The 26,889-nt window shown below is 36.9% G+C and overlaps 1 protein-coding gene across 3 annotated transcripts in view; it reads left to right on the plus strand.

Annotated features, from left to right (window-relative positions):
• Positions 1 to 26,889, plus strand: part of INPP4B (inositol polyphosphate-4-phosphatase type II B) — a 325,665-nt gene that overhangs the window by 265,116 nt on the left and 33,660 nt on the right. For all 3 annotated transcript variants that reach the window (XM_045552212.1, XM_045552213.1, XM_045552211.1), the window contains 2 exons: positions 16,411 to 16,523; positions 19,875 to 20,029. In XM_045552212.1, the coding sequence (XP_045408168.1) occupies positions 16,411 to 16,523; positions 19,875 to 20,029 (268 nt within the window). The remainder of the gene's footprint in view (positions 1 to 16,410; positions 16,524 to 19,874; positions 20,030 to 26,889) is intronic.

Raw genomic sequence — 26,889 nt, forward strand, 5'->3', positions numbered from 1 at the left:
TAGGTGAAGAATGTCCATAAATATAAGGAAAGGATGACTAAGGAACCCACAAAAAATAAGGAGAAATTATTCAAGATTGAGGCAAACAAGGTAAATGAGAAGAATCCTGTCCAGGGGGAGGTGAGCAAGAATATCAAATGTGCTGATGAAGAAAGAAGAATGAAGATTAAAGAGAAGCTGTTTGATTTGGTGGTTATAAATAATTGATGACATTTGATGGAGTCATTTTAATTAAAAGCATGGAATGAAATCATATTACAGGCATTTGAGGACAGAATATGTGTTATATAATTAGAGAGACAAAATGAAAGCCACTCCCTTAGGAAACTTAACAGTGAATACAAAGAGAGAAATGAAAAAGAAAAGAAAAAATAGGCCAAAGGCAACTGAATCAAGTGAGAGAGTTCTTCCCTGATTCTCTTTACTTTTCCTAGGTGGGAGGTCAATGCCTTGTTAAAGACTGCTGGAGATTTCAGGTGGCCGCTGTGCATGTAGGACCTACTCTTGAGCCTGCTGAAAGGTTCCAGAGAAGGTAACAATGATCAGCCTCCTGGAATGAGCTAGAAAGCCAATAAGGAGCCCCAAGAAAGAGCAGAGGACCAGGCCTCCCATATGATTCAGAGATTGAACCTTATTTGACAGAGGGAAGAATAGTATTCTGCCTTGTAGGAAAAAAACAAACAAACAAAAAAAAAACCAAAGCCCACCATGCCTGGTTGAGGTCCCTTTAACACCTGGAGAATTCTGGCAAAATGTCACGCATAACTCTTTAAGGTTGATTAAAGGTTTTCAAAGTGTCCAAGGGTAGTTTGGGGTTGGCCTTCAGACCCCTGCTGGTCCAACACTGTCTCGCACATCTCAGAGGACTCCAGAGGAAAAAGCTCCAAAAAAAGATTTCATTCACATCCTTTTTACTTTAAAAATCAGATCAATCATGATTTTCCCTGATAGCCTGTTAAATTATTTTAGCATAATTATTAAAATATAATTCTTAAATATAATGCATAAAGGCTGTGCATGTGTGTCAAGAACGCTGGTATTTAGTTGTACCAAACTAACATTTAGCTAACCGGGTGCAATTTATTTAAACTAAAGTATTCTGTGTCCGTGAACTTATATTTTCAGTTAGCATTTCCCATTTTTAGTGTTTCAATTTATCTTAAGTCTCATTTAAAAGTAAATTAATGGAGCAAGGCTGGTTCAATTCAGTATAAAATAATGAAAATTATAATAAACACTGAAACTCAAAATAATGTGAAATTTATAAAAAGTAAAAGGACTCCACCAGGACAAGTAAACCTGAGAATGACAGAATTTCCCAGACAGGTGAAAAAGAAGAGTTTAACTATAAATACAATGTGGAATATCTAAAATTGGATTTTGTTAGATCAGAGAGGGTCAACTTACCCCTAGTATCTAATACTTTATCTTTTTAAAATATTGCCAACCATTGAAAGTGCAGCAAATTTTTCAAACATAGGACAGAACTCTCTAGTAAATCATGATTTTCCCAAAACAAGTATGTGATAATGCTTTCCTGAATGAAATTATTGGATATTGCTTTCAAAAGGAATGAAAAGAACAGAAGCTACCAAGGTATCCTACAGAATTATATTCCATGTATGATAAACAGATTGATACACATGAGAGTATTGCTGAGAAAGAGAAAATCAGCTACAACAGTTATCACACATTGTGCTCTGGAAGAAATCAGAACTAGGTCTTGGCAAACTTCTTTAGCACAGTGCCCTGTTGGACGCTCCACACTGTTCAATGCCATGGAGTGTGGAGAAGCGGTCACTATCGCATGTTAATAGGTATGTTTTAGTACAAAAGGATAAAGTCATCGAGGAAGAGAATATAAATTGGTATATAGTTGGTGCATACATCAGAGAGAAAAGCTGCACATTTTCTCTGTTTAACAATAAAAATTAAAGCTACTTAATTGGATATTTCCTTCAGCTAGTGATTATTCTATGAGCTCTGTCACAGACCAGAAAATACGCAGTGGAATCAGTACAGAGAGCACGAGCTCTGTGTGCCGCATGGACAGGCAGCGCTCCAGAAACTAAAAGGGTGTCTCTGAAACCGTCCACTTACCACTGTTTACCTGATATTGGAATCCTTGCCTGTCGACACTCACAGCGTTGCTTACTGCTGCCCCAGGTCTAAATGTGCTGCTTTCACTTTCTCAGAATGTGGCTTGGTGGCTATTTCTTGTCCCTACTTTTCAGAGACCTTTATTTTTAGAAACTACCACCTATCCTAAGCCTGATTTCACAAACTTGAACAAGCTCTAGAAATGACCTGAACTTATAAAATGAGGAAATGAAGTGAGGCAAATAAACCAAGGGGCATGATAGATTTGTCACATACACCACACACACACACACACACACACACACACACACACACACACACACACACACACACACACACACACACACACACACCCCATCCCACAAAAGATCTTCAAACAATCTAAGTATTTCTGATTAGCAAACAGACTTTCTGATAGAGGTTAAATATCTCCCAGTTTGCATAGTAAATTTCCAAGTGATTATTTTCCTACACATGGTAATACCAGATTTCCTCTGAACAGTTCACATTTACATAGAGAGACCCTTTCTGAATGTTAGGAGAGCCTCTCGGCATTACAGATCAGTGACACCAAAGGCTATCATTTTGTTCTCTCAACTAAGGTTCAGCAGTGGGTGACAGAAAGCACTGTTAAACTTGCCCCCTTGTCACCTTACTCTCTTTTCCAAATATTTCTTCTTGTCCCTCTACATCCTTTTCACTGTCTATAAACTTTAGGGAGGAGGTCAGGCTATGCCAGAAGGGATTAACCTGCCAACATGATCAGGTGGAGAAGGGCAACTGAGTTAGACAGAACATGCTAGCCTAGGCTAGACTGTGCAAAAACAAAAAATAATACCAAATTCTTAGTGGCTATGTATTCATCAGGCCCCAGTCAGAAACACAAGAATTCTAGGAATTTACAAATTAAGCAGGGGTTGAAGAAGCCAGCCAGAGTTTAGCAATAGCAAGAAGTTGATACTAATTCAGGTGCTACAGGGACATAGGTCAGCGGTAGTGCCATCAGAGTACAAAAGCTGGGCTCACCCAGATGTATCTAGATTCTTGGTGGGAACTGTGGCAGGAGCTGGGACCACGGTTGGAGGGGTTGCCCAGTGGGAGCTGGAGCCATGAAGACACAACACTTCGGGAGACGTGTAAGAAACAGAAAGATGGTGAAAGGAGTATGCTGGCTTCTGGCTTCCTCCTTCCCTTTACTCTCCCTCTGCTTCCTCATTGCCTGAACTTAATTGTTAGTCAGAAGGCACAAACCTGGGAAATGAGGTTTCCTGAGATAAAGAGCAGAATGGGGAAAGGCGCAGGTGGATATGAGAGCCAATCAGCAGGTGATCAGCACTATCTACCCCTTTGCTGCTCAGCACCTCTCCTTACCTGTTACCCACTCAAGAGTCATTTCACACAAATCCGTATCTGGACACGGAATCAGCATTTTGTGCTTTAACAAGCCCTCCAGTTGTTTCTGCTGCCCGGTAAGATTTGGGAACCACTGGCTTACACTTGTAAGATGTTACAGAGTTAGCTATCAAATTGTGAACTTAAGATTCTGCGTTTCATTTATACTCTAGGCATGACTATAAAAGAAGGTGAAATCGCCCAGAGTATTGAAACAGTTTATCTTTTATTTATTTGTTGTTGAACAAACATTTATAGTTGATTGACCTAAGTGAAATGTGTGTGTGTAAAGCAACTCAGATGTAATAATGATTCTGGTCAATGTGAGATTGCCTCGGTTTATTGTTAAGCTAAGTAAGTGTGTCTCAGTTTCCTAAACACAAAGCATAATCTGAATATTACAGAATTTTTTTGGTATTTTAAGCAAACTTTAAGGATTTGAAAATATAAGAAGATACAAGGATTTTCTTAAACTAACACATGAATATCCTTCCAACAGGAACTATAAATTGGACTAAATACATAATTAATTTACTAATAATTTTTGTTTTATAGACATCTCAACTTTCATACTATGTAGACAAGTGAAAAATCCAGTCAGTCATCTAAGTATTTTGCTTATTTTAGTTCAACATATGAATATTCAGAAACATTGAGATGGCTGAGGAATTCTTCACATATTATCCATATGTTTGGGATTGCATAGACATACAAGAAATGCGTGAAAGAGACTGGCAGAATATTATATTATGTTATGCTGCAGGACAAGCTTAAGGTGGAAAATATCCCAGAAGGAGCAGATAAAAGTAGGATTCGAAGATTACTGGCTATCTTCAATTTTTCTCCACCCATTTTTCTCCTCAATCCATCCCAGTAAATCTTTTGTCCATGTAACTTCACTGAAACTGTTACTGTCTGGATTCTACATTGTTAAACCCAAAGCTTAGTTTTCTGGCCTCATCTTACTTAATCAAGCAGTAAGTTCAGCATGATTACTTACAATTAATACCTCTTTCATCACTTAGCTTCCAAACCACCACACTGTTATGGGATTTCTGCCACTCTCTGGCTGCTGCATTTCACCTCCATCACTGATTCCTCATTATCTTTCTGACCTATAATGTTGCAGTGATCCAGGACTCAGTCCGTGGGTGTCTACTCTGCTCCCTTACTGAAGACCCCTGCTTTGAATACCCTCCATCAACTACCTACCTTCACCTGTACCTCCGCAGCCCACCTCTCATTCCTGAGCTCTTGTATCCTGCTCAGCACTTGAATCGTCGTTCCTGATATGCCCTTAAAAGGTTCCTGCAGTCTTTCCCCCCTAAGTTTATATCAATTCCAATCTTTTAGTTGCTTTGGAAAAAAAAAAAATAGAATCACCCTTGACTCTCCTCTTTCTCGCATACCCCATTTCCAGTCCATCTAACTGGCTGCACTTTCAAAATATATGTCACCAGGTCTCACCACTGCATTGTGACCACTGACCACCGGATGCAAACCCTTCTTATCTCTCTTTCTGATGATGGCAACAGCCTCCCTGTAGCGTCTTTCTTTCCTCTGTCACCCTTCCTTCAATCTATTCTCACAGCAGCTAAACTGACCGTTTTAAAACGAAAGTCTAATCATGTGTCTTCTCAAACTCTTCCAATAGTGCCCCAGTGTTTTGTTTTTCAGAATAAAAACCCATGTTGTGGCCTCTAAAGCCCTGCACAGTCTGGCCCCTGTTGAACCTCTGAGCCCTCTGCTACCTCTGTCTCCCTCACTTGTCTCATTCTGCCTCACATTGGCCTCTTTGCTGCCTCTTGGAGATTTTTTAATGGCTGTTTCCTCTGCCTTAAGTGCTTTTCTCACTTAGGGATGACTCAGCCACCTCCTCTAAGTCTTTACCCAAATGTCACTTTCTCAGTAAGGATGTTCTTGACCACCCTCTTTAAAATTACGATCTCCCCCTTCACTTTTTTCCGTAGCCTCTATCATCATCTAGCATGCATGACGATGTCATTTACCTCACTTGATAATGCCTCCTCACCGGAGTGTAAGCTCCAAGAGGACAAGCATCCTTGTCTATTTCTTTTCTTTTATTATTTCAGCATATTATGGGGGTACAAATGTTTAGGTTATACTCAGGTGCCTTTGCCCCACCTGAGTCAGAGATTCAAGCATGTCCATCTCCCAGACAGTGCACATCACACCCATTAGGTGTGTATATACCCATCCCCTCCTCCCCACTCCTACCTGCCCAACACTCAATGAATGTTACTACTATATGTGCACTTAAGTGTTGATCAGTTAATACCAATTTGATGGTGAGTACATGTGATGCTCGTTTTTCCATTCTTGTGCTACTTCACTTAGCAGAATGGGCTCCAGCTCTATCTTATGCAAACTACCAAAACCAATTTCTGTTCTATAAATATTTGTTAAATGCATGAATGAATGAGATAAATTGGATCATTTAGTTGGATATTTTAAAGAATCAGAGAACAGTAGAAAGCTATTATATCTTGGAGCTAATCTAACCTAGACTATGACAGGCAACACTATTTCTGTTAATAAATATTGAGTGATAAAAGGATTATGTATTCTAATTATTTTGAAGTTCACCATCATCACCTTGACAGTTTTGAGTAGGTCTATAGCATGGTTGGAAAAATTTTTCTGTAAAGGGCCAGGAAGTAAAATAATTCAGGCTTTGTGGACCATATGATCTCAATCATAGCCATTCAACTTTGCCACTGTAGTGCAGAATGAACCATAGACAATATGTAAATCAATGGACATGGTTGAATTCTAATAAAACCGTATTTATGAAAACATGGAACTTGGTGGGTTTAGCCTGTAGGCCATAGTTTGCTGACCCAGGTCTGTAGTGTTTAAAACTAATTTTGTTTAAAATACCATTTTTTTCATCATGGGGGCACAAAAATTTATATGACATGCCAACTAGCATTTTGCTAAATAAGGGCTTCTCAGAATGTCATTTAAGAAATACTGACCTAGTCCAACCCTGTATTTTGCTATGAGGAACGTAGGGTCTAGGATAGTTTTTAGGTTCACACACCCAGTCAGTAGGAGAACAGGGGCTAAATTCCATATTCTCTGACTCTCAGTTGAGTATTCTTTTTACTTTTGTGCTGCTATTCTACCATTGCTGTCTAAGGGCTTCTGGACCAAAGATTCAGATGTTTATATATTAGAATATTTCCAGAACCATAGTTTTATTTATGTATGTGTGTGTGTGTGTGTGTATGTGTGTGTATATGTGTGTGTGTATATTTGCATGCTTGTAATTCCAAATTTATTTTTAACTTATTGCCAAAGAAACTCTGATACACTGACCTTTTGAAATTTTGAATGCACTTTTAGCATTAAAAAGATTGAGAGAATTTTTTTTTTGTCTGCTGTCTTTGGAAGCACTTCGGTTTCTTTTTGAAAGGAAGAGTGAGACAAAATAATACTTAATTTTAATCTTCTCAGTGCATGTAAAACCACAGACAAAGACTTTTAGTGTCCATTAAATACAAACAGCACCACAAGTAATAAAGATAGAAACACGTACACACGTACAAATGTCTACCTGTCTGGCCAACTAGGCCTTGATCTCTGCAACTTCTGTTACTTGGTAGTCTTCACAAATTAGATCCATCAAATCTTTTAGTTAGCCCTATTCCATTATAATATAAGTAGGTACAACCTTAAATTTCTTGCCCTCAATCATCTTTACATTTTATTCATTCTTTCCTTCTCACTGGGGCTCTTACCCTTTTAGAATGTCTAAGTTTGCATTCCAGATTTCTCTGCTCATTGAACATTGGCTGGCCTCCCAGTATACCAGTCTAGTTAGACAGCACATAATGGCATGAAATCAAAAGACATGAATTCAATTGAAAGCTCACTTAGGTGAGTCACTTGATGTTTTGAATGCCTGCATTTCATTGTCAGCCAAGGGAGAATAATTAATATGTATATACCTTGTACTTCAAAGTACATTCTACCATTATCTCACCAGGGAAAGGAAGTTAAGATTTCCACTGTCAATTTCTGTGATGAAAAGGTGTCACATTGCACTTACGAATGTTAGAAAGATGGTTAAGATAATGATTGTAGTATACTTTGAGTTTCTCAAGAGAGTTATATTTCTCCTGTGTACAAACAAGTCAACTTATCGACCTAGTTAAATTTGATTGCAAAGGTCTTCCTACAGTTTGAACCAACATACATCTCTTCTCTATTTAATAGCCTCTTTCTTCCTCCATCTTATCTGTAATCTTTCAAATCCATATTGACTTTTCTGAATTTTTTCATAAAATCACTGATTCTCTAATAAGCTTTTAAAAAAGGCATACTTTTTCTTCTTGGAATACTCCATAGATGAGCTCCTGAAATTATCACTGTTAGAATAAGTTCCATGATCCCACAGTGCAAGTAAGATGGATGCTAAAAATCTTAAGACTCATGATCTCTTTTGGAAATAAATATCTGAATTTGACCTGAATTGATTCCAGGGTCTCCTGTAATTTAGCTTCATCATAGTATCATGTCCAATAAACAGACCAACACTTAAAAGTGACTACAAATTAGTTCCAACCTTCAATTAAACATCAAAGCAAAGACAACTGACAACTGTGACTTCTCTTTTTAAATCCTTTTTTCCAACTCTCTAATTCACTCAGCTGTGTAGCATAGCACTCTCCCAAGCATTCATTCTTTATTTTCCATTCTACTCCATCCCAAACCACAGCTGCAAGGCTCTTGTTTTCAGTTCACTTTTCTTCCATCTTATTTCTTCATTCTTCCAGTTCTGCATCACAAAACTTCCAATAAAGTAAAACTTTCCTTGAAAGCCAGGTAAGGAGGAGAAATTGAAGACTCAAAGATAAAATTATCTTTATCAGGTGGGTGAGAAAAGAGCAGTCTGAAAACATTAACAGAGTCATAAACTTTGTTGCTGTTAATAAACTGTAAATATAGGAGTTTCTCCAATTACCAAACTAAAGACCACTTCAAGTCAAAAAAGGAGCCATGTGAGTGAAATAAACTTAGGCTTTATATTCTCATTACTTCTTTCCTTTTCATTTTGGAAACTTCCAAAGCAGCATTATTTTCATAATCTTCTTCCTCTATTTTGCTTCATTTCTGTCTTTGCTAATACTTCAGGAGTTACTTATTTTATTCCACATAGTAAGAAACATTTAAGATCTCATTTTTGCCTGCCTCGAGGAGCCTGAAGAGATTAGCCAGAGACTGTGACTGCTGGAAAAGGGCCCAGTCTTCTCAACCAACTCCCTTTTTCTCTGACTGTCATTCTTGCAGTTTGGCAGTCAGTTCCTAGCACATTATCAGAAATGAGGAGGGGCGTGGAAGAGGTGAGCTCTTCTTTTCTGGAGATGGTCTTGTTGTGTCTCTGCCTCCCTGGGCTGCCATTCACCCTTGGTGCATTTCACTGGGAGTCTGGCTCTCGGATGGGCAAGGAGATCAAGCATAGAAATCACCCCAAAAGCTGCTTTCCTTCTCTGCTTAAACTTCGAGAAATCTGTTCTTACCCTGGTTTTCAAACTTTTATGTGGAGTATGCTCTCAAAGGTCCTCTTCTTACTGGTGCTATTGTTTGGGTAAAATGCAGGGACTTGGAAGTTGGCCTGGGTAAAAAGAAGGACACCGTCCAACTCCCATAGGTGCCAGGACCCAGGCTGCTTGCGCACGGGCAAAAGTAGCTGTCCACACAGTTCAGTCTGGCTGATGCGAAGGACAGACTATGTGAACCTCTTCTCACACTCAAGTTTTCTTTCCCACGCAACTCTTGTTTGTGCATCAAACTATCTTGGGCATCTTGAGGAGACAAGAATTTAGATGTTGAAGAGCCACTTAACTACAAATCATCTTTCAACCTTTGACATGACTTTAAATTGTTTAGAGATTTTGAAATCAAATTTTGAATGCTTTCTTTAAAAAAAAACAAAAGCAGGGGAAAAATTAATATAATTCTATTCCTCTCCCTGCACACCACATCCCATGGCCCCCTGATGTCAGTTGAGGAAATTTCAAAGGATTTTTAAATACATTGCTTTGAATATATTTTATCAATTGTTTTTAAAGTTTGTTTTTTTTCCTTTTGTTATGGATGATGTGACCTTGAAATTCATTTAAGAGGAAACACTGAAAGTGTGTAGGTCAAAAATATCCACCTCTGACCAGTTTGGAATTTTGATATTGGATTTGTTGCATTGCCTTCTTCACAAATTGGAAATACAATTTAAATAAAGCCGGTTTCAGTGCAGCTTTGTCTTTTTATATTTTTCAAGATTTTCTATCATCTAAAAAAACATAATTTCCAATTTTAAGATATCTCATGGCTTTTCCCTCATTGCATTTGTTTGCTCACTGGTAGCATTAACTATAAGTGCTAACCAGAGGGGACTTTGAAAACATCATTCTTCATATCTTAATTTGTTCACACTTGAAACAGACCATTCTAAGTTGTTTTTATTGTAGTTGCTCTTTATATTTGTTGTCAGATAACAAACTATCCCAAGTTTGCTGATGTAAAATGAGAATTATTTCATCTCTGCTCACAGATTCTGTGAGTTCTATGTTCAGACGGGGAAAGTGGGGAAGCTTTGTCTCTGCCCCCATGCCATCTGTGACCTCAGATGGAAAGAAGAACATCTGGGGGTCACTGGACTGGCTGAGAACTGGATGGATCTGGAGGTTTCTGTGCTCACGTGCTGGCACCTGGGCCAGCTTGACTCAGAGGCTAGGCTCAGCTGTGACTGTTAACTAAGGCACCTAAACAAGACCCTCCATGTGGCTTTGGCTCTTCCAGCACAGTGGCTGAGTTCTTACAGGGAGCATCTAAAAAGAAGGATACAGAAAGCAAAATTCCAAGGGAATAATCAGGCAGGAGCTGCAGAGTCAATTAAGACCTGTTCTCTGAAGCTATATAGCATCACCTGTGCCATATTCTGTCAGGCAAGACAGTCACAAGCCCACCCTGTGAGGGGGATAGATTCCCCCTCTCAATAGAAGGAGTGCAAAGAATGTGGGACCATGTTTTAAAACCATCACTTAGACATGATTAATTTGCTGCTCTCCAGAAATACGTATTTGTCCTTTCATCACTGTAACTCAACTTTAAATATAGGCAATATGGCTGGTCAATGTTAACAATGCACATATCACAATTTATTTACCTTAGAATGCCTTTAGTTGCAAGTGGCAAAAACCCTAACTCAAACTGGCTTAAACAATAAAGAAAATTTATTGATTAACATAACAGAAAATTCTGGCTGGGAGGAAGGCTTCAAGAGAGGATCGGTTCAGTGACTCAGCAGTGTTATTATAAAAATATATCTTTCCCTCTGCTGCTCTTAGTATGTTGACTTTATCCTGCATCCAGTCCCCTCGTGACTCAAAGGTGGCTGTCATGAACTCACCCATACTCAATCTAAGGGCTAAAGAGAGCTTTCTTCCCTCTTCATGAGCTCCACTGGACTGCAGCAGCATAGGATACTTGCAAACCCTTAAAACAATTGCTGAGGTCAGAGTTAAGTTCTGATTGACTTAGATCATGCTCATCTCTGAACTCGTTGTGATTTCAAGGAGTATGGATTATACCACTTGATTTCAGAGTGGAGGTGTAACTGATCCCAGGGAAGTTTTGTCTGCTCCTCAGCAGGAAATGAGTGGATTAGGAGGTGCTGGGAAGGCAGGTGCAATTTCCATTTCATCTTGGAACACTTTCTGGCAGCATAAAGTCATTTGACCATAAGGGAATGAAGCCACTGCCTTCGTATCATTGGCATCACAGTTCAATCAAATGAAAGGTTGTAGTCCTTTTCCTGTTTACTGGTCAGCAACCTGCCTTTGATTCAGGCCAATGTCATATTTATAACTCTTTTTGAAGAAACCCCACTTGATGACACAAGGAGAAAACAGGTCCTAAAAAGTGACTCTTATCTTGGCTATTCTGTTGCACTGGGGAGTGGTGGGAGAGCGGTCACTAGGGTTGTGCGTGTTTGTGATGGATATATGTCCCTTGTGTGCAAGGAGACTGTTTTCTTGGATAAATTCCAACTTTCTCCTGAGAAAGTAGGCTTCCCATCTCAGGCTGTGAACTTTTTGAAGTGCTGCTAATACTTTCCTCTGTTTTTCAGAGTTGACACAGAATTTAATAAGGTAGCTTCTTCTGCCAAGACTTTTATTAATTGTTTTCCACTACAAGTCAATGAAGCATGACAAGGTTATTGTCCTCATTTTGCAGTTGAGAAAATAGGGACAGAGGGTTAAGCAACTCGCCCAAGACTACACATCAAAGCAGGGGTAGAATTGGCATTAAAAATCATTTTCCTGGAATCTTGGCTTAGTGCTTTCTTTCAAAAGAATTATGAAAGTTTCAAGCAAACAGAAAGAACAAATCATGAATAATAGACACTTGGGAACCCATTACTGAGTCTCATAATTTTTGCAAGAAACAAATATTTATAGATAATGTGAAAGCTCCCTTTGTACCCCTCCAGGTTCCTACGCCTGACCCTCTCCTTCTATGAGAAAATCAGTGCCCTGAATTTGATGTTTTACATGCTCATATACATTTTTACTCTGTATGTATCCATAAAAATATGATACAGTTTTACATATTTAATTATATTATTGCTGTTACCTTATATGAATTCTCCCACAATTTGCATTTTTGTTCAACATAATTTTTGCAATATATCCATGCTGACACATAGCGTGTTTATTCATTTTACATATTATTTGATATTGCATTGCATGAATATGTAACAATTTATCCATTATCTTTATGAACATTTAAATGGGATTTTACTGTTTAATATTATAAACAATAATGCAATGAACATTATTGTAACTTTTACCTCTGATTACTTTCTTGAACCACATTTGAAAAAAAAGAATACTCTTATGGAGATACGCATACAGATTCAATTGCCTCATCTAAATTTGGTGTGAGAGTAATGCTGGAGTAAGTAGCAAAACCAAAACTCATTGGCTATATTTACACTTGAGGAGACACAGTCTAAGCCTAAAACCAATCCATGTTCTGTGTATACCATGATTTTCAGTTGATACATCAGGATCTATCCTTACATCTTGACACCTCACCTGTTAACAAATCATTACGAATTAATCTCCTTTTCTGAACCAGACCTGAATGTCTGTGGCCTGCAGTATTGGGTTGACAGGGATGTGCTCTGAATAAAGCAAGTTTCGTTATTATAGAAATAGATGTAGTGGCCTGAAAATTTAAACATCAAAATGACTTCCTTCTAAGAATCATGCCATGGGAGAAGGTGTGAAATTTCTATGAGACATCTTTTCTGTCTATTCTAAAGCACCATCTTGATTGGGAAGGAATGGGCAAAGGATGCCCCATGGCTTTATTTACATTTAGGAGCCTTATAATCTGTTTAGAATGGCTTACTAAAAAATTTTCTGTGTCAACAATGAAAATAAATCATTTTGATAAATCATTATGCTTTGTTCTGGAGTCCCAGCATTCTAAAGCAGTTGGTCTATTGTGTTAATACCAGAGCTGTTTTTCAGAACCATCAGTTGCGAAGACACCAGCACAGATTTGGAAGAAATTACTGGCACAGGAGTTGGGAGACTAGGTGTTAGGCTTGACACTTCTGACTATAAACCTTGTGAAACAGTCACTTAAGCACCTTGGGCATGGAGTTGCTCAAAATCAGTGCTTTGCAATTTTTTAGGCTGACCCTCAGGATTGTTAAATAAATTTGGTGTGTTGGGACCAGAAATTTTTTAGAGAATATGAAATAGAACAAAAAACATTTAGTGCATAATGTATACACTAAAGGTAAATATTATTTTATAAAATTTTTGTTACAGGGGTGTGTGTGTGTGTGTGTGAGTACTATAGGATGTCGTGTACTTTTTTCTTTCCTTAAATTAAGGTATATTTGACAATTAAAGATTGTATATATTTAAGGTATACAATTTGATGATTTAATATACATATATTATGAAATAATCACCATAATCAAACTAATTAATATATCCATCAACGCAGATAATGATCACTTTCTCTGTGTGTGTGTGTGTGTGTGTGTGTGTGTGTGGTGAGAACACTTACGATCTACACTCTTAGCAAATTTCAGATATACAATAAAGTATTGTTAATTATAGTCACATTGTTGTACATTACCTCTCCAAAACAGTTCATCCTGCATTAAGGAAACTTTGTATTCTGTATTGCTTTCAAAATGTTTGAGAGCCATTTGTACAAGCTGACATCAGGAAGAAGCTCAGGGACCTTACAGATACGGTTAACTCCATATTTAAAACTCACCAGGTGTTCCCATTTTGCCCAGATCGCCCAGCATAGCAGAACAGACCCTTCATGAATCCTGCCCCTGGGACTATCCACTCCCAGGATGTTGTGAGCTGCACATTCCCTGTTTCAACAGTAGTGCCTCCTGTTTCCATGTCGCTGCTGTTTTCTCCTTACCCTCAAATGCTCTCAGTACCCACAAAGCATTGACTTTGCTAGACACCCTTCCACACCCGCCTAGTCTTATAGAATTGCCTATTCCTTCCCTTGAACCCACGTGTCTTTACTGGCTTATGTCATAGTCCACAGTACACTTTTTTGCACTTAATAGTTTAAATATCTATCCCACCCTACTAGACTGTGGAAATTTTGAAGTTGGGTCTTTGTATGATATCATAATAATTTAGATTCTTTCTTTTTCTCATACATGTATTCTGTTCTCCATTGCTCTTAACTGATTTAAAAGCAATACATGCTCATTCTAAGTGATGTAAAAAGGTATTTGAAAAATTATACCAAATCCTACATCCTAAAGATGACCACTGCTAATATCTAAACCAATATCTTGCTCTGCCTGTATACCTATACAGAGAGAGGTCAACATATGCACAGGTGTACACACACACACACACACACACACAGACACGCAAAATGTTATATGAATAAATTCTTTCATTAATGAGACCAATTTTTCCTTTCAACAATGTCAAGGACACTTACTATGTCAGTGATATACCTGCACATAATTTTTAATGGCTGCTTATAATTCTAATTTATGGATTACCCTGGGTTTGTTTGTGTTGCCATTTATCAACATTAAAAGCAGTGATGGTGTACTTGACTTCTTATTCCTTGTATGCCATGACTATAAATTAAAAAGCACCATTATTGTCCTCACCTTCTTTGATTAGCCACAGAGTCCCGAGCTGGTTTCAAAACTCCCTTCATGGCATTCTGCATTCAGCCGCCTTCTCTTTATTTGTAGACTGTGTCCTGTTAAAATTTCTGTATATTAGAGAGTCTTCTGCCCAGCAATGTGATAGTTTTATCAAACTTTCTCTTTACTGTGTAAATCATCTGTGGTTACAAAGTAAGTGTTTGGCTTTTGACAGCTTTCCCTTTTAGGAACTAAGACAGTGGAGTTATGCATACATTTTATATGAATATTTTGAATCTCACCTCACTAACATAGGGTATATATCTGAATTGCACCCAACCTTCCTCTAGTCTGAGGTCATAAAATCCAAGGTGATGTATGATTATTTTCAATGGAAGTTTCCACTTTACCCACAACTTCTGCTCTTTAATAGATAGAGTACGTTGTGATACTTCCTTTCTTCTCTGGAGCTAACATCAAGAACTACTCAGATATGTTGTTTTGCTAAAATGAAACATCTGGTACAAATTTGGAAAGCATAAAGCCTCATTACTACTAAAGCTCATTTGTGTCAGTTTTTGTGTTCTGAGTCAGGAATATGTCATCTATTTCTTCAGTGTAACTGGGTATTTACCTAAGTATAGTCTGTGGTTCTTATTTATTATCTTTTCTTTTTAAAACCTCATTTTAAAGTCTCAGTTTGAGCCTAAGTCAAAGCTCTCAGGAATTCCTCCCTCAGTTTGTGGATTTACATTAGAATGTATTTTCATACTATACAGCACTAACTCAACCTCTCACTCAGGACACCTTTTTGTTTCTATCACTATATTCTAACCTTTAATCCCATCTCACCAAGTCTCGGGAAAGTTTGTGTCATAATGTGCATGGCCTCAGGTTTTCATATAAAATGTATGCTATTTATTACCCATGCTTTAGGTCTTAGTATGTAGATATTTGAACAACCAGTGCTCCCTACCCATTTACCTCATTGCCTCATGTTGTTCCTCTTTCCATATCATACCTGTGCTCCTCAGTGGTTCTCAACCAGGATAGATTTTTTTCATCAACGGACATTTGGCAATGTCTGAAGACATTTTTTGTTGTCACAGTGGGAAAGATTCTACTGACATGTAAATGGTAGAGGTCGGGATTGCTGCTAAACATCCTGTAATGCACAGTATAATTCTCCCACCGCCCCCCCCAACAAAATGTTAAATGATTCAAAACGTCGGTAATGCTGAGGTTGAAGAAACTTGCTATATGAAAACTGACTTCATGTTTTTTTTATTTGAACTTTCATATTTCTCCCTTTGCCCCCAAGATGTTCAATTTAATATATTCCCTTGATTCAGACTAGCCACTCGGTGAAAAAAAATGGAAGGTTATATCTCATGACATCTATGTCTTATGCTTTGGTTAATGTGAGGAAGCAACCATCATCTTCATCAAAAATGTTTTCGTTGTTAGTAAAATAGTACTATATGACCAGTTGACATCACCACCAGTATACAGAATAGGGAATGGGGAAACTTAAGCATGTTTCCAAGTAATGGATAAAATTAGAGGAATTAATGAGTATGATTATCTTCAGGTATTCTTTGCTCCAAATGATAGTTGTTGTTATAAAAGTTGTATTTGCAAATACATTGAAGAAAACTCCATGGGCAGTTTAATATTAACATTGTTTCATTTTTTTCCCCTTCCTTTTCCTTTCTTGTTCCCTTCAGACATTTCACATTTTCAAGAACAAAATGATTTAAAAGGATTACTAGAAAATCTCCATCAAAATATTCAAGCCAAAAAGAGGAAGAATGTGGAAATTATGTGGCTGGCTGCAACGGTGAGCACTCTCATGTCAGATCTTATTTCCTGCCACATCGTGACCAGCAAGCATTATCAGCTCTCTGCCCTGCAGGGTCCAACCTCTGCATTTCGGGTTACCAAGTGTCATCCTCCATTACCCAGGGGATTAGGCATTTTCACTCTTGTTGGTAGCTCTGTCAATAGACCAGAACATAAGATGGAACGAAGTGCACTCAACAAGAAAAAATTTCACTCATCAGCTATTCTTATAAACCCTGGATGTGTTTGGCACTCTGAGGTTACAATGAAGTGTCTGTGATTTTCTTGATATTTCAGGTTGCAATGTCTGTTGCCCATATCAACCAGGATTTTTAACTGCTGTTCTAGAGACATATGGCTTCAACAGTATGTGGTTATCAGATCTCTTACTCACAGCTTCAGTAAGGCTCCTGGACATATTGTTCAGTTAATGAGCTTATAAATGTGTTTGTTAATTTAGATATTGGCATTGAATTTATTACTGATGGATTTTTCTTGGGGTAATGGGCCGTATTTTGTATAGTTCTTTCTCATTTGATGGCACCCTTAGGGTGGAAGATCTTCCTGCCTTCCCACCCTGGGTTTCTACAAGAGTTAGAGAAAGAGAAATGCCTGTATTTTTTTTTTTTTTAGCTCTTGTCTGGCAACCATTGAAGCATAGCTCATATGAAATGTGTGAATTTTGTTACACATTCAGATCCAACGATCTTTTTATTAGGAAAGCATCCTTTCATCAGGAAGAAAACACACTGAAGGTCTTTATGATAAACACCATGTTTATAGTTTGCTCAGTGTTACTCTTATAATTTGGAGTTCAGGTTAACCAAGCTTCTAGCATACTCTGTTCTCTACCAATAGCATTTAAAACAAAACCTTTCCCTTACTGCCAGTGCTTCAATTATAATTCAATATTACTTACTCTCTTTTGGGAAAAAAGAATAGATAATTTACCATGAGACTATATAAAATAATTTATCGTGAGCAAGGCAGAAGAAAGCTGCTTTGGTTTCTGTTAATGCCTTCCTAAAGCCCCAGGGAAGAATGTCAAAGGTAACAATATGAAATGTTGCTTTCAGGCAGCTCATTTACACTGGTCCCAGTTAGCACCATACTGCATTACAGAAAGGTTGTTTTTAAAAGTTCTTTCCCATTCTGGCTTCTCTTTGTCTCTCCAAAGACTACTGTGGTTGTTAATTCTAATAAAAATTTCACAGTAGTAAGTCATAAATTATGTTTTATATTTTACTGATAAGATAATAGCATAAAGGTAGTTTGATCTTTTATCAAGGCATCTGACCATTTAGGAATACATAAATATGTGATTATATACATATTGCAAAGCTATATAAATAGACAAATTAAGGGTACACGTGTGCAAACACACATGCACATTTTCTGTTTGTGTATGTAATTTTCTATTCACATATATGAAATAGTTTTCCTGCAACTCTCATACACTTCCAAAATATTTTTTCTGAAATATATATACTGACTAAATATAGCTTACTCACAACTTACCATTGAATGGACGATTAGTAGAATTTCTGTAGGCTGATACCTCAGTTTCAGTATCCTATTTTTAAACCAAAACCTTAACAATACCCTTAAAGTGAAGAAATTTAGAAACTCTTTTTGACATTTCCCAAAAATCTTTTATTTGTGTTTCTATTTTGTTTTCTCTCTTCTTTAAATCTATTTAATGAAATACTGCTTATGTTAATGTTTTATATTCTAAATGAAAAATATAAAGTTATTTGGTTTTCTCCTGGTTGAATGTAAATAGTACAAATAAGAACTTAAAGAGGCCAAATACCATTCAGACATGTAAAATCAAACCCATATAATTCAAGAGGAAATTCAGAAATCAAGACCCAGCCTGTCTATTCTGATGAAATCGGCCTGTCTCCACTTGACTTTAAACTTAGAATACTAAATTATCTAAGTAGGATAGGTGCATATAATATTAATAGTAACAATACATTTTAAAGAATATTAATTGCTTTTAAAAATTATACCTGTAAGTAGACATTCTGGTCTGTTTTATTACTATGAATACAGTCAAGATTTTTTAAAAAATGAAATATTGTTTATTTGAAAGGGTTAGAATTTTCTAAATGTAAAATGATTGTATGGTGAAATCATGCTCTCACATTCCTCTACTCACTTATGTTGGAAATAGAAAGTGCCAAAGTTCTAAATTAATAAAGGGATGTATCGATCTTGGTTTAAGTATCAGAATCACAATTAAATCATGGTAAAAGTCCTTAATAAACTGTATTATTATATTTTCTCCCCAAATTGGGCAACTTTTAAGGCCTTCCTTAGTGACAAATAATAAAGTAGGCCTTTGTTGTATCACATCAGATTCATTTTAAATGTATACTGATTAGCATTGTGATGCTGAGGTTGATTATTGGTATCTCACATCAGAACCCTGCCATGGGATAGAAGAGAAAGGAATGAAGTGATTCACCTGTTAGCCATAAGGCAATGAGATGAGAGAATATTGCTGCTCAGTGATTCTTCTCTGACTTAAATCAGAATAACAAAAAGAAAAAATTAGAGCGAGAAACAGAACATAACAGAAGTTAAAAGACTTGGTCCTTGAACTTACGCGGATCTGTATTTGCATCCTGGTTCTGCTCTGTTGTGTACAAATTACTTAATCTACCTAAACCTCAGTTTCCTTACCTATGGAATGAGAATAATCATACCTTCCTCTAGGGTTCCTGTGAAGTTTATTAAAAGAGAAAATCTATGAAATGTCTTAGCCTTGTACCTGGTACACAGTAGATGTGCAATAAACAGTGGCCATTTTTAGTTTTCTCATTCTTCATGTTGATGAGCGATCCCCTCACCTGTTGTGAGGCACCATGTGGACATTGAAAATCTCATAATACAAAACCAAGACTAGCAAAGGTTTTGTAATTGTAAAATAGGAATATCAGCTATTGAGGATTCAAAGCAAGTGTCTGATCTAGTGAATATAGGATTTTTCCCCCTTTACAATTAAGTTGTTACTCCTAAACTGTTGTTATCATCATCATCTGCTGCAGACCAGGCACCCTCTTGGGTAGCACTGCTCCTTCTGCTGCATATTTGACACCTCTCATGACTTCAACAGTCCCACGCATCATGTATAAAGAACTAAGTAAAACAGATCTATTCCACTGGTTTTAGAAATGAAAAGGTAATGTTCTTACATTGATGGGGCAGATTGAACCAACTGACTGTAATTAACATAAACCAAGTCATATTTGGTGTGTTTAGCTTAGAAGTGTCTGGAGGAGGCCAACACTTTATAGTGATCTACAAATGAGCAATAACCGTTTCAACATGTGTGTTACAGATTTGCCGCAAACTAAACGGTATTCGTTTCACCTGTTGCAAAAGTGCCAAAGACAGGACTTCGATGTCGGTGACGCTTGAGCAGTGCTCCATCTTGAGAGATGAGCACCAGTTGCACAAGGACTTCTTTATCCGAGCATTGGATTGCATGAGAAGGTATTGCATAATTCCATACGTCTTTACATTTTTTTTCTTTTAAGGTCATTTTGAGTTTTGTTTTTTTTTTTTCAAAAATATCTATTTTACTGGAAGACTAAATATTTAGTAACTTTGCTGTATTTCCATGGCTTATAGCTCATGAGGTGAGGGGTAAAATACTTTTATCTCTACCTGTACAATAATTTTATTTCTATCTATATTCTTCCACTCATTTTTAGGCAATAAAAGAAAATGTGCCCGTGCACACATTTGATGATATACGTGATTATATATGATATTTCATTAGCTCATTATCTCAAGTTAAAGGGCCCTGAACATGCCATATATAACACCTGAAGGGCAAATTTTCTTGACATATAAGTAGTTACAAGTACACACAAAATAAATCCAAGTCATTTTCCAAACATAGCCTTTCCAGATTCAACTAAGGGGTGATCTTCCCCATGGCCTGGGAAGGGTCTCTGGGTCAGTAACCTCTCTCCTAAAATCATTGTCATATCACTCAGTGTAAAGATGGAATGATACTGATACTTTGAAATAGAGAATTAACATTGCTACTCTGCCGACATTTAAAATGCTATGCCCGAAGTTATGCTTCTTGATTCATTTCCACAGTAATTAACTCTAAAGTCTAAGCCATAATGGGAAGGAAAAGTTGCCTCATTCACAATGTCTATCAGCAAGGACACACGTTAATTAAAAAGTTAAGCAAAATCGTCTCTTTGCTACAAAGACTAGCTCAGGAGCACACCAGGCAGTGTGGGACAGGTTCCAGGTTTCCTGAAAGGAATGTCATGTGATGCTCTAGAGAGGGCAGCTTCTTACTGGCATGCTGTTAGCTTGTGTGCTTGCACTTTTCTGTTAACTGCTGCAGTCTTTCAGTGGAGACATTGACATTTGCCTGCGCTTGTTCTATGCCTGTATGTTTTCTCACTAATGAGAGGTTTCCCAAGTCCTCTATTTTATCCCATTTCATGTCTCTTGGCATTTTCATTGTTCGGTGGAGTTCTACCATAATTTTTTGATAAGTTTATGAGGATGTCTTGGAGGCCTGACATGAACATCTCAGCCATATAAAACACATTCAGTTGATATAAAAAACTTTCAAAAATAATCTCTCAGCGCTAATAGAGAAAATGCAGAATCTGGGTATAAAACCTTCTAATGTTCAGAAAAAGAATTCAAATGTCACTATGGATACAAACACAAAGGTGTTTGGTGAGGAAAGCAAGAGTGCATGATATTATAGGCTAGGTGCAACATGGGACTAAAGCAATTTATCTAACTAATATTCTGGAAGGCGAGATTGGTGCCTGTTTGTTTAAGGTAGAGAGAGGAGAGGACCATTAAATTAGAAAGATAATCCTTCAAACAGGTAAATAAGGGACATATCTGTCCTACATATGTTAAACTATAAAATGACTTATTTTGGTATTGCATAAGGTTGTGTGGAATTGATGTTATATATGAAACACATTTGCTCATGGCAACATTTATGTCTTATTTTTGACTTGTTAAAGTAAGGCATTAGAAATTTAATCTAAAAACACCTAAAGGTCTTAACTTCCATATCCCGGCTACTCTGTTGATTGCTGTCTTCTGATTTTGTGTATATGTATGCATGTATTTTTGTATTAACTGCCTTCATTTCCCTCCTTGAGTATTCAGTCTTATAGCACAAGCTCATAAGTTTATAAGCTCTGGTAACATAGCAGAGTAGATAAGAGAATGGGGCTTGGGAGTCCAGGTTATGTGCCACACACTGCACACAAGCAAGTTACTCTCTGACTGCCTCTTAGTTCTTGGGACCTCAGTTTCCTTATCTGTAAAACAGACATGATAATAGTAGCCACTTTTTATGAGTGTCTTGAGGATTAAATGAATTGATATGTGTAAAGTGGTAAGAACAATGTTTGGCACATAGTAATTACTATATAACATTTATTAAGTAAATAAAAAATAAATATCAAGGGTCATGATGTTAACATTCTAATCTTCCAGATACTATAAAATTTAGCTATTTATGATTCTTGTAGTTTTTTTTTTTAATTTCAAAATACTGTGGGGGTACAAACGTTGAGGTTACATAAATTGCCTTTGCACTGCCTGAGTCAGAGCTACAAGCATGCCCATCCCCAGACATTGCGTGCTGCACCCATTAGGTGTGAATTTACCCATCCCTTTCTCCCCGCTCCCTGATCTCATAGTTTTATGTTTATAAATATATTATGATATAAGTTGGACTCTAATACTGCATATTAAAATAAAGTGTCCTGGCCCTGGCAAGTCTTATAAATAAGGTTTATTTATAAGAAGCATAAATATAAGAATATATATATATTCTTATATATTCTTATATATATATAAATATATATAAGAAATATAATTTTTCACCCATTTAAAAAAACAAGCTCTTTAAATAGTGCTTTAAAAATGTGTTTGTGTTTACAAATGCCGTACTAATTATGAAAGCACTGAATTCATTAAAGCTAGCTCGAATGGGCTTTTTTTATAAACACTTTTTGACGTTAATATGTATCATTTGTATGTCCTTACAAATAATCATGAAATTTAAGATCAAGAAGTCACCTTTAGAAATTTTACTTTATAAATAATGAAACTGAGCTCTGGAAGGTGTTTTGTCAGAGCCTACTCAGATAGGAAATATTAGAGCCAGCACTAGAACATAGGTCTCCTACTTATATTTTTATGGCATTTTTTGTACCAAATAGAATAAAATACTGTCACTTAAAATTATTTCTATTTGCTTCAAACCTGTTAGATAAAATATTAAAGTAAGTCATATAAAAATATATACTTTTATAAGTTCAAGACTGTTTGCAAAACCAGAGTGGTCTGCCCAAATCCTGACACCTTGAAGAGTCAACTCTAGCTCTAGGATACAAACTCTTTAATTTCAACCTTATCTATTATGTTAACTATTATAACCAGGCATGAAGCACAGTGTCTGTTCCATAGTTAAGTAAATATAAATAGTGGTTGAATAAATGAATAAAAATCTACATAGGAATTCATTCTGTGTTGCCTTCTGCTTTTCAGAACCATGTAGCAACTTCATTTTTTTTTAATTATATTTTAAATTATGATCTGCAACAGTGATTTGTAGCCCATGTGCCAGTGTATCTTAGTGGTCAGTCAGTGATGGTCAGAGTGTGTGCTCAAACAACTCAGTCTGGTAAGGTTTCCAGGGTCTGCCGATGTGTGTGTTTGTGGGTTGGGTGCACATTCAAAGTTCAGGTCCCATTTGTTTATTTTTGTTGTTGCTGTGATTGGTCTGGGGGATGGACATGCTTGTAGTTCTGACTTGGGTGGTGCAAAGGCACTTTATGTACCCAAAGCATTTGTACCCCCGTAATATTCTGAAATTAAATAAATAAATAAATAAAAATTAAAAAAAAAAACCAAAAAAGTTCAGGAATTTGCAAGTCTGCCCTGCCTTTTATTTCCACCAGGTCTGTTAGGTCTCCTGGGTCAGCCAGGATTATGTGGAAGCTTCTCAAGGCCCTGGTAAATTTCTAACTTGTCCACTCCTCTGGAAAGTGGCCCAAATGGGACGGAAAGCTCAGGCTAGCTATGAAATTAGCTGTCAGCCTTTGCCACCAAGAACACTAATGTTTCTGACAGTGCATGGAAGTGGGGTTTTTCCACTCTGTATTTCAAATCCATTTAACCCCCTCAGGCAGGCAGCCCTGCCCTGGTAGAACTTGACCGGGAGTGGCAGGGGTGAGAGCAGCTCCAGTTAGGACCACCACAGACGCCCCCCTATGCTTACCCCCCATGCTGCAGTTTTTCATGAATAAACAGTTCTCAAGTTGTTGTTTGACTCTGGTTGATTATCCGGGACCTGAAATGATGGGTTTGAGAATATTTTACAATTTGTCAGTTTTTTGAGGGGAAGAGGATTTGCCTCGCGCCTCTCTCTGCCCTCCGGGGAGTCCCAACCTCCAGACAGTAGCTTTGAAATGAACATCAGAAGCACTTCTGGAACTTCTTACCACTGCGTACTTTTGGATCCCACATGAATTATAATTGAGAAGATTTGAGGTAGATCCAGGGATCTAAATATTTTAAGAACATTATGAATATTCTGGGGCAGAACCCTGGATTTAAAAAAATCAGTTTTAAAGGAGTTTGAATTTATGTTTTAGAACTTATTGCAATTTTTAATTTTATTTAACATGAGTTGCAGTTTATTTTACCTTTGAATTATTCTAACTACCTTTCAGGCTATTTTCTCTAGATTTCTTAGAAGTTCACCCAAGTTTTAATATCACTCTTCTCCTAGTTTTATTTTTTCTTCATCGCATTTTCCCTTGTGTTTATCTCTGTAACAGTTTCAAATTATTTATGAATGAGCAAGAGGTTATAGATAAAAATAAATAAATAAAACTTCATCTAGCTGCTTATTCAGAAACCCCCTCACCAGAATAAGCTCCATGGAGACAGGGATTTGTGTTTTCCTTTGTTCACTGCTATATTCCCAATACCTAGAACAATGCCTCGTGACCGTAGGTTCTCAATAAATAATGAATGAATGAAAAATGAATAAATGAAGGACACAGGTTTCTGTATATTTGACAGTTTTGTGCATACATAGGCATTTGGAATTTAGCATATGAAATTATCAATCAATTGTGATATATTTATAAGCAAAAGTTCCAGAGGGTGAAAGTAAAAGTTTTGGAGAGGTTATAATCCTAATTGAAATCAAATAGGCAATAAACGAACAACTTTAACTCATAGTCTGAATCCACCCTTTGTACAGTTTTCAAAAATTCCAGGCTCTCTTTTTTCCTATGTATCCAGTATTACTTTCAGCTGCACACTGCCAACACGGCCTCAGTTGCAACCTGGTTAAAATGCAGAAGCAGAAGAGCCTCTTCAGATTAGAAGTTAAGATGTCTGAGGGGATCTGACTCTGTAAGGATCTCTTAGTGATGGTCTATATCATAAGACCAAGATAGTGATTCTCAACATTCATTGCCCATTAGAAACCTAGAAAACTTGAAGGAAAGAAAAAAAAAAAAAAAAGGCAGGAGTCCTGTCACCAGAGCCAGGGTTGACAACCACTTGACTAAAGTCTGCTTTATTTAAACCAGCTTTAATTTTAATCAGTAATTAATTCTAATGGATTTATGATAAGACTGCAACCCTGGTATATCTGTCCTGTCTTTGAGTTTTGAGTATGTCTATTGCCAGATTCTTCCTTGATCATCTACAGCTGGTTTACAACAACAGTGGCTGAATAATTAGCTGTTTGTTTGTTTTAAGAAAAGGCGAATACATTATTAGCACTCAGTTTTCAGTTATGGACTCTCCATTGAATGCTAAGAGCCATCTTGTCCCAATGCCTTTGCAGAAAGTATTTTTAGTAGGGACTTTCAAACTTCCATTTGATTAATAGATGATTAGGATTAGACATTTCAAAACACAATAAATTCGACTGGATTAAAAAAATGTCATGTTTAAGCCAAAAAAAAAAATTGTGCTGGGAAATTTGATTGCCACTATAAAGTAAATTAAAACAAAAATGCCATTTCACTGTTAGTTCCCTTAATAGGAACTCTGGGATTATGTGCATATATAAAGTAACAATGTGAAACCATATTGCTTAATTGTCTGTCTGTCTTTTATTTATCTTATGTTACATTACTCTCTCAATCTATCATTCTATAATGGCTCCATAAAATTGGGATAGTTGATATGCCATTAGTAAGATGAAGGAGGATAAGTTTCAGTATACAACCTATTTATCACCCTTAAGATATAGAGCTTTAATCATTCTGTTTTAGTAACTAATTTACGAGAGAGAGATTAAAGGGCCCATCACCCTTATTGAGTTTTATTATCTTACTGAATGTCACATTCTCAACATGTTGCACCTGCAGTTTACCTGTTGGGGTAACATAATCTATGAAATGTTCTGCTTTATAATTAAGTGACCCTTAACCAAAAGATGTCAGTAAAGGTTGTATTTATTTATGGCTTATTCCCTTGTACGGTTCACTTTTGAGTATTGTGGTTCATTTGTGGTTGAAATAGAAAAGTTTCTTCCTTCTTTCCTTAGTCTTGTTTCCACTTGAGCTTATTTACCTTTATCTTTGTTTGATTGTACTAGCAGGAGAAAAGCTGCTATTATTTCATATTATATCCTATTTCAAATATTAGAGAGGATTATAAGCAATTTAGACATAGATAATTGAAGTTTATAGCTATTTCCTGACTGCTGGAAAGGGATGTGTTTGTGGAGAATAGCATAATTGGGAACAGTTTCTCCAAGTACTGTCTCTCCCCTTGAGAATTTCAGTGGTGTGTTTTCTATATTGCTTCAGTTCATATCTGCAGCAAATAATAGGAATAAGCCCAGATGGGATCACCTTCATCTTAGGGTTGTTAAGAGTAACATGAAAATTGACCTTGTTTAGGATGTTTTTGCTTCAGCTGAAGGTAAGGTGAAAGATACTGCAAAGAATACACATCCTTAGAAGTCATGTCGAAGCAAGTATGTCTTATGTCTTATTACATCCACCGATAAACCACCAAAAGAGAATTGATCTTACTGGAGAAATCAAAGAATGGTCTACAAAGAACTTGCTACTTCCTGAACAAAATGTAGGTCCTAATTTTAGGGAATCTTCTTCCTATATTAAGGTGTAACAAGATACATTGTCATATTATTCTATTAGAAAAGCAGTGGTTTTGAGGTTTATGTCTTTTCCCTAATTTGTTTTGTAGATAGTATTTGTTTTCTAGTCCCAGTGACATGAGACCTTGTGAGAGTGAAGCTCTTCATCCGGGGCAGCCACCAGCTTTATACACACCTTTCCAAGTCAGTC

This window comes from Lemur catta, chromosome 5 (genome assembly GCF_020740605.2).
Source record: "Lemur catta isolate mLemCat1 chromosome 5, mLemCat1.pri, whole genome shotgun sequence".
NCBI classification, from domain to species: Eukaryota; Metazoa; Chordata; class Mammalia; order Primates; family Lemuridae; genus Lemur; species Lemur catta.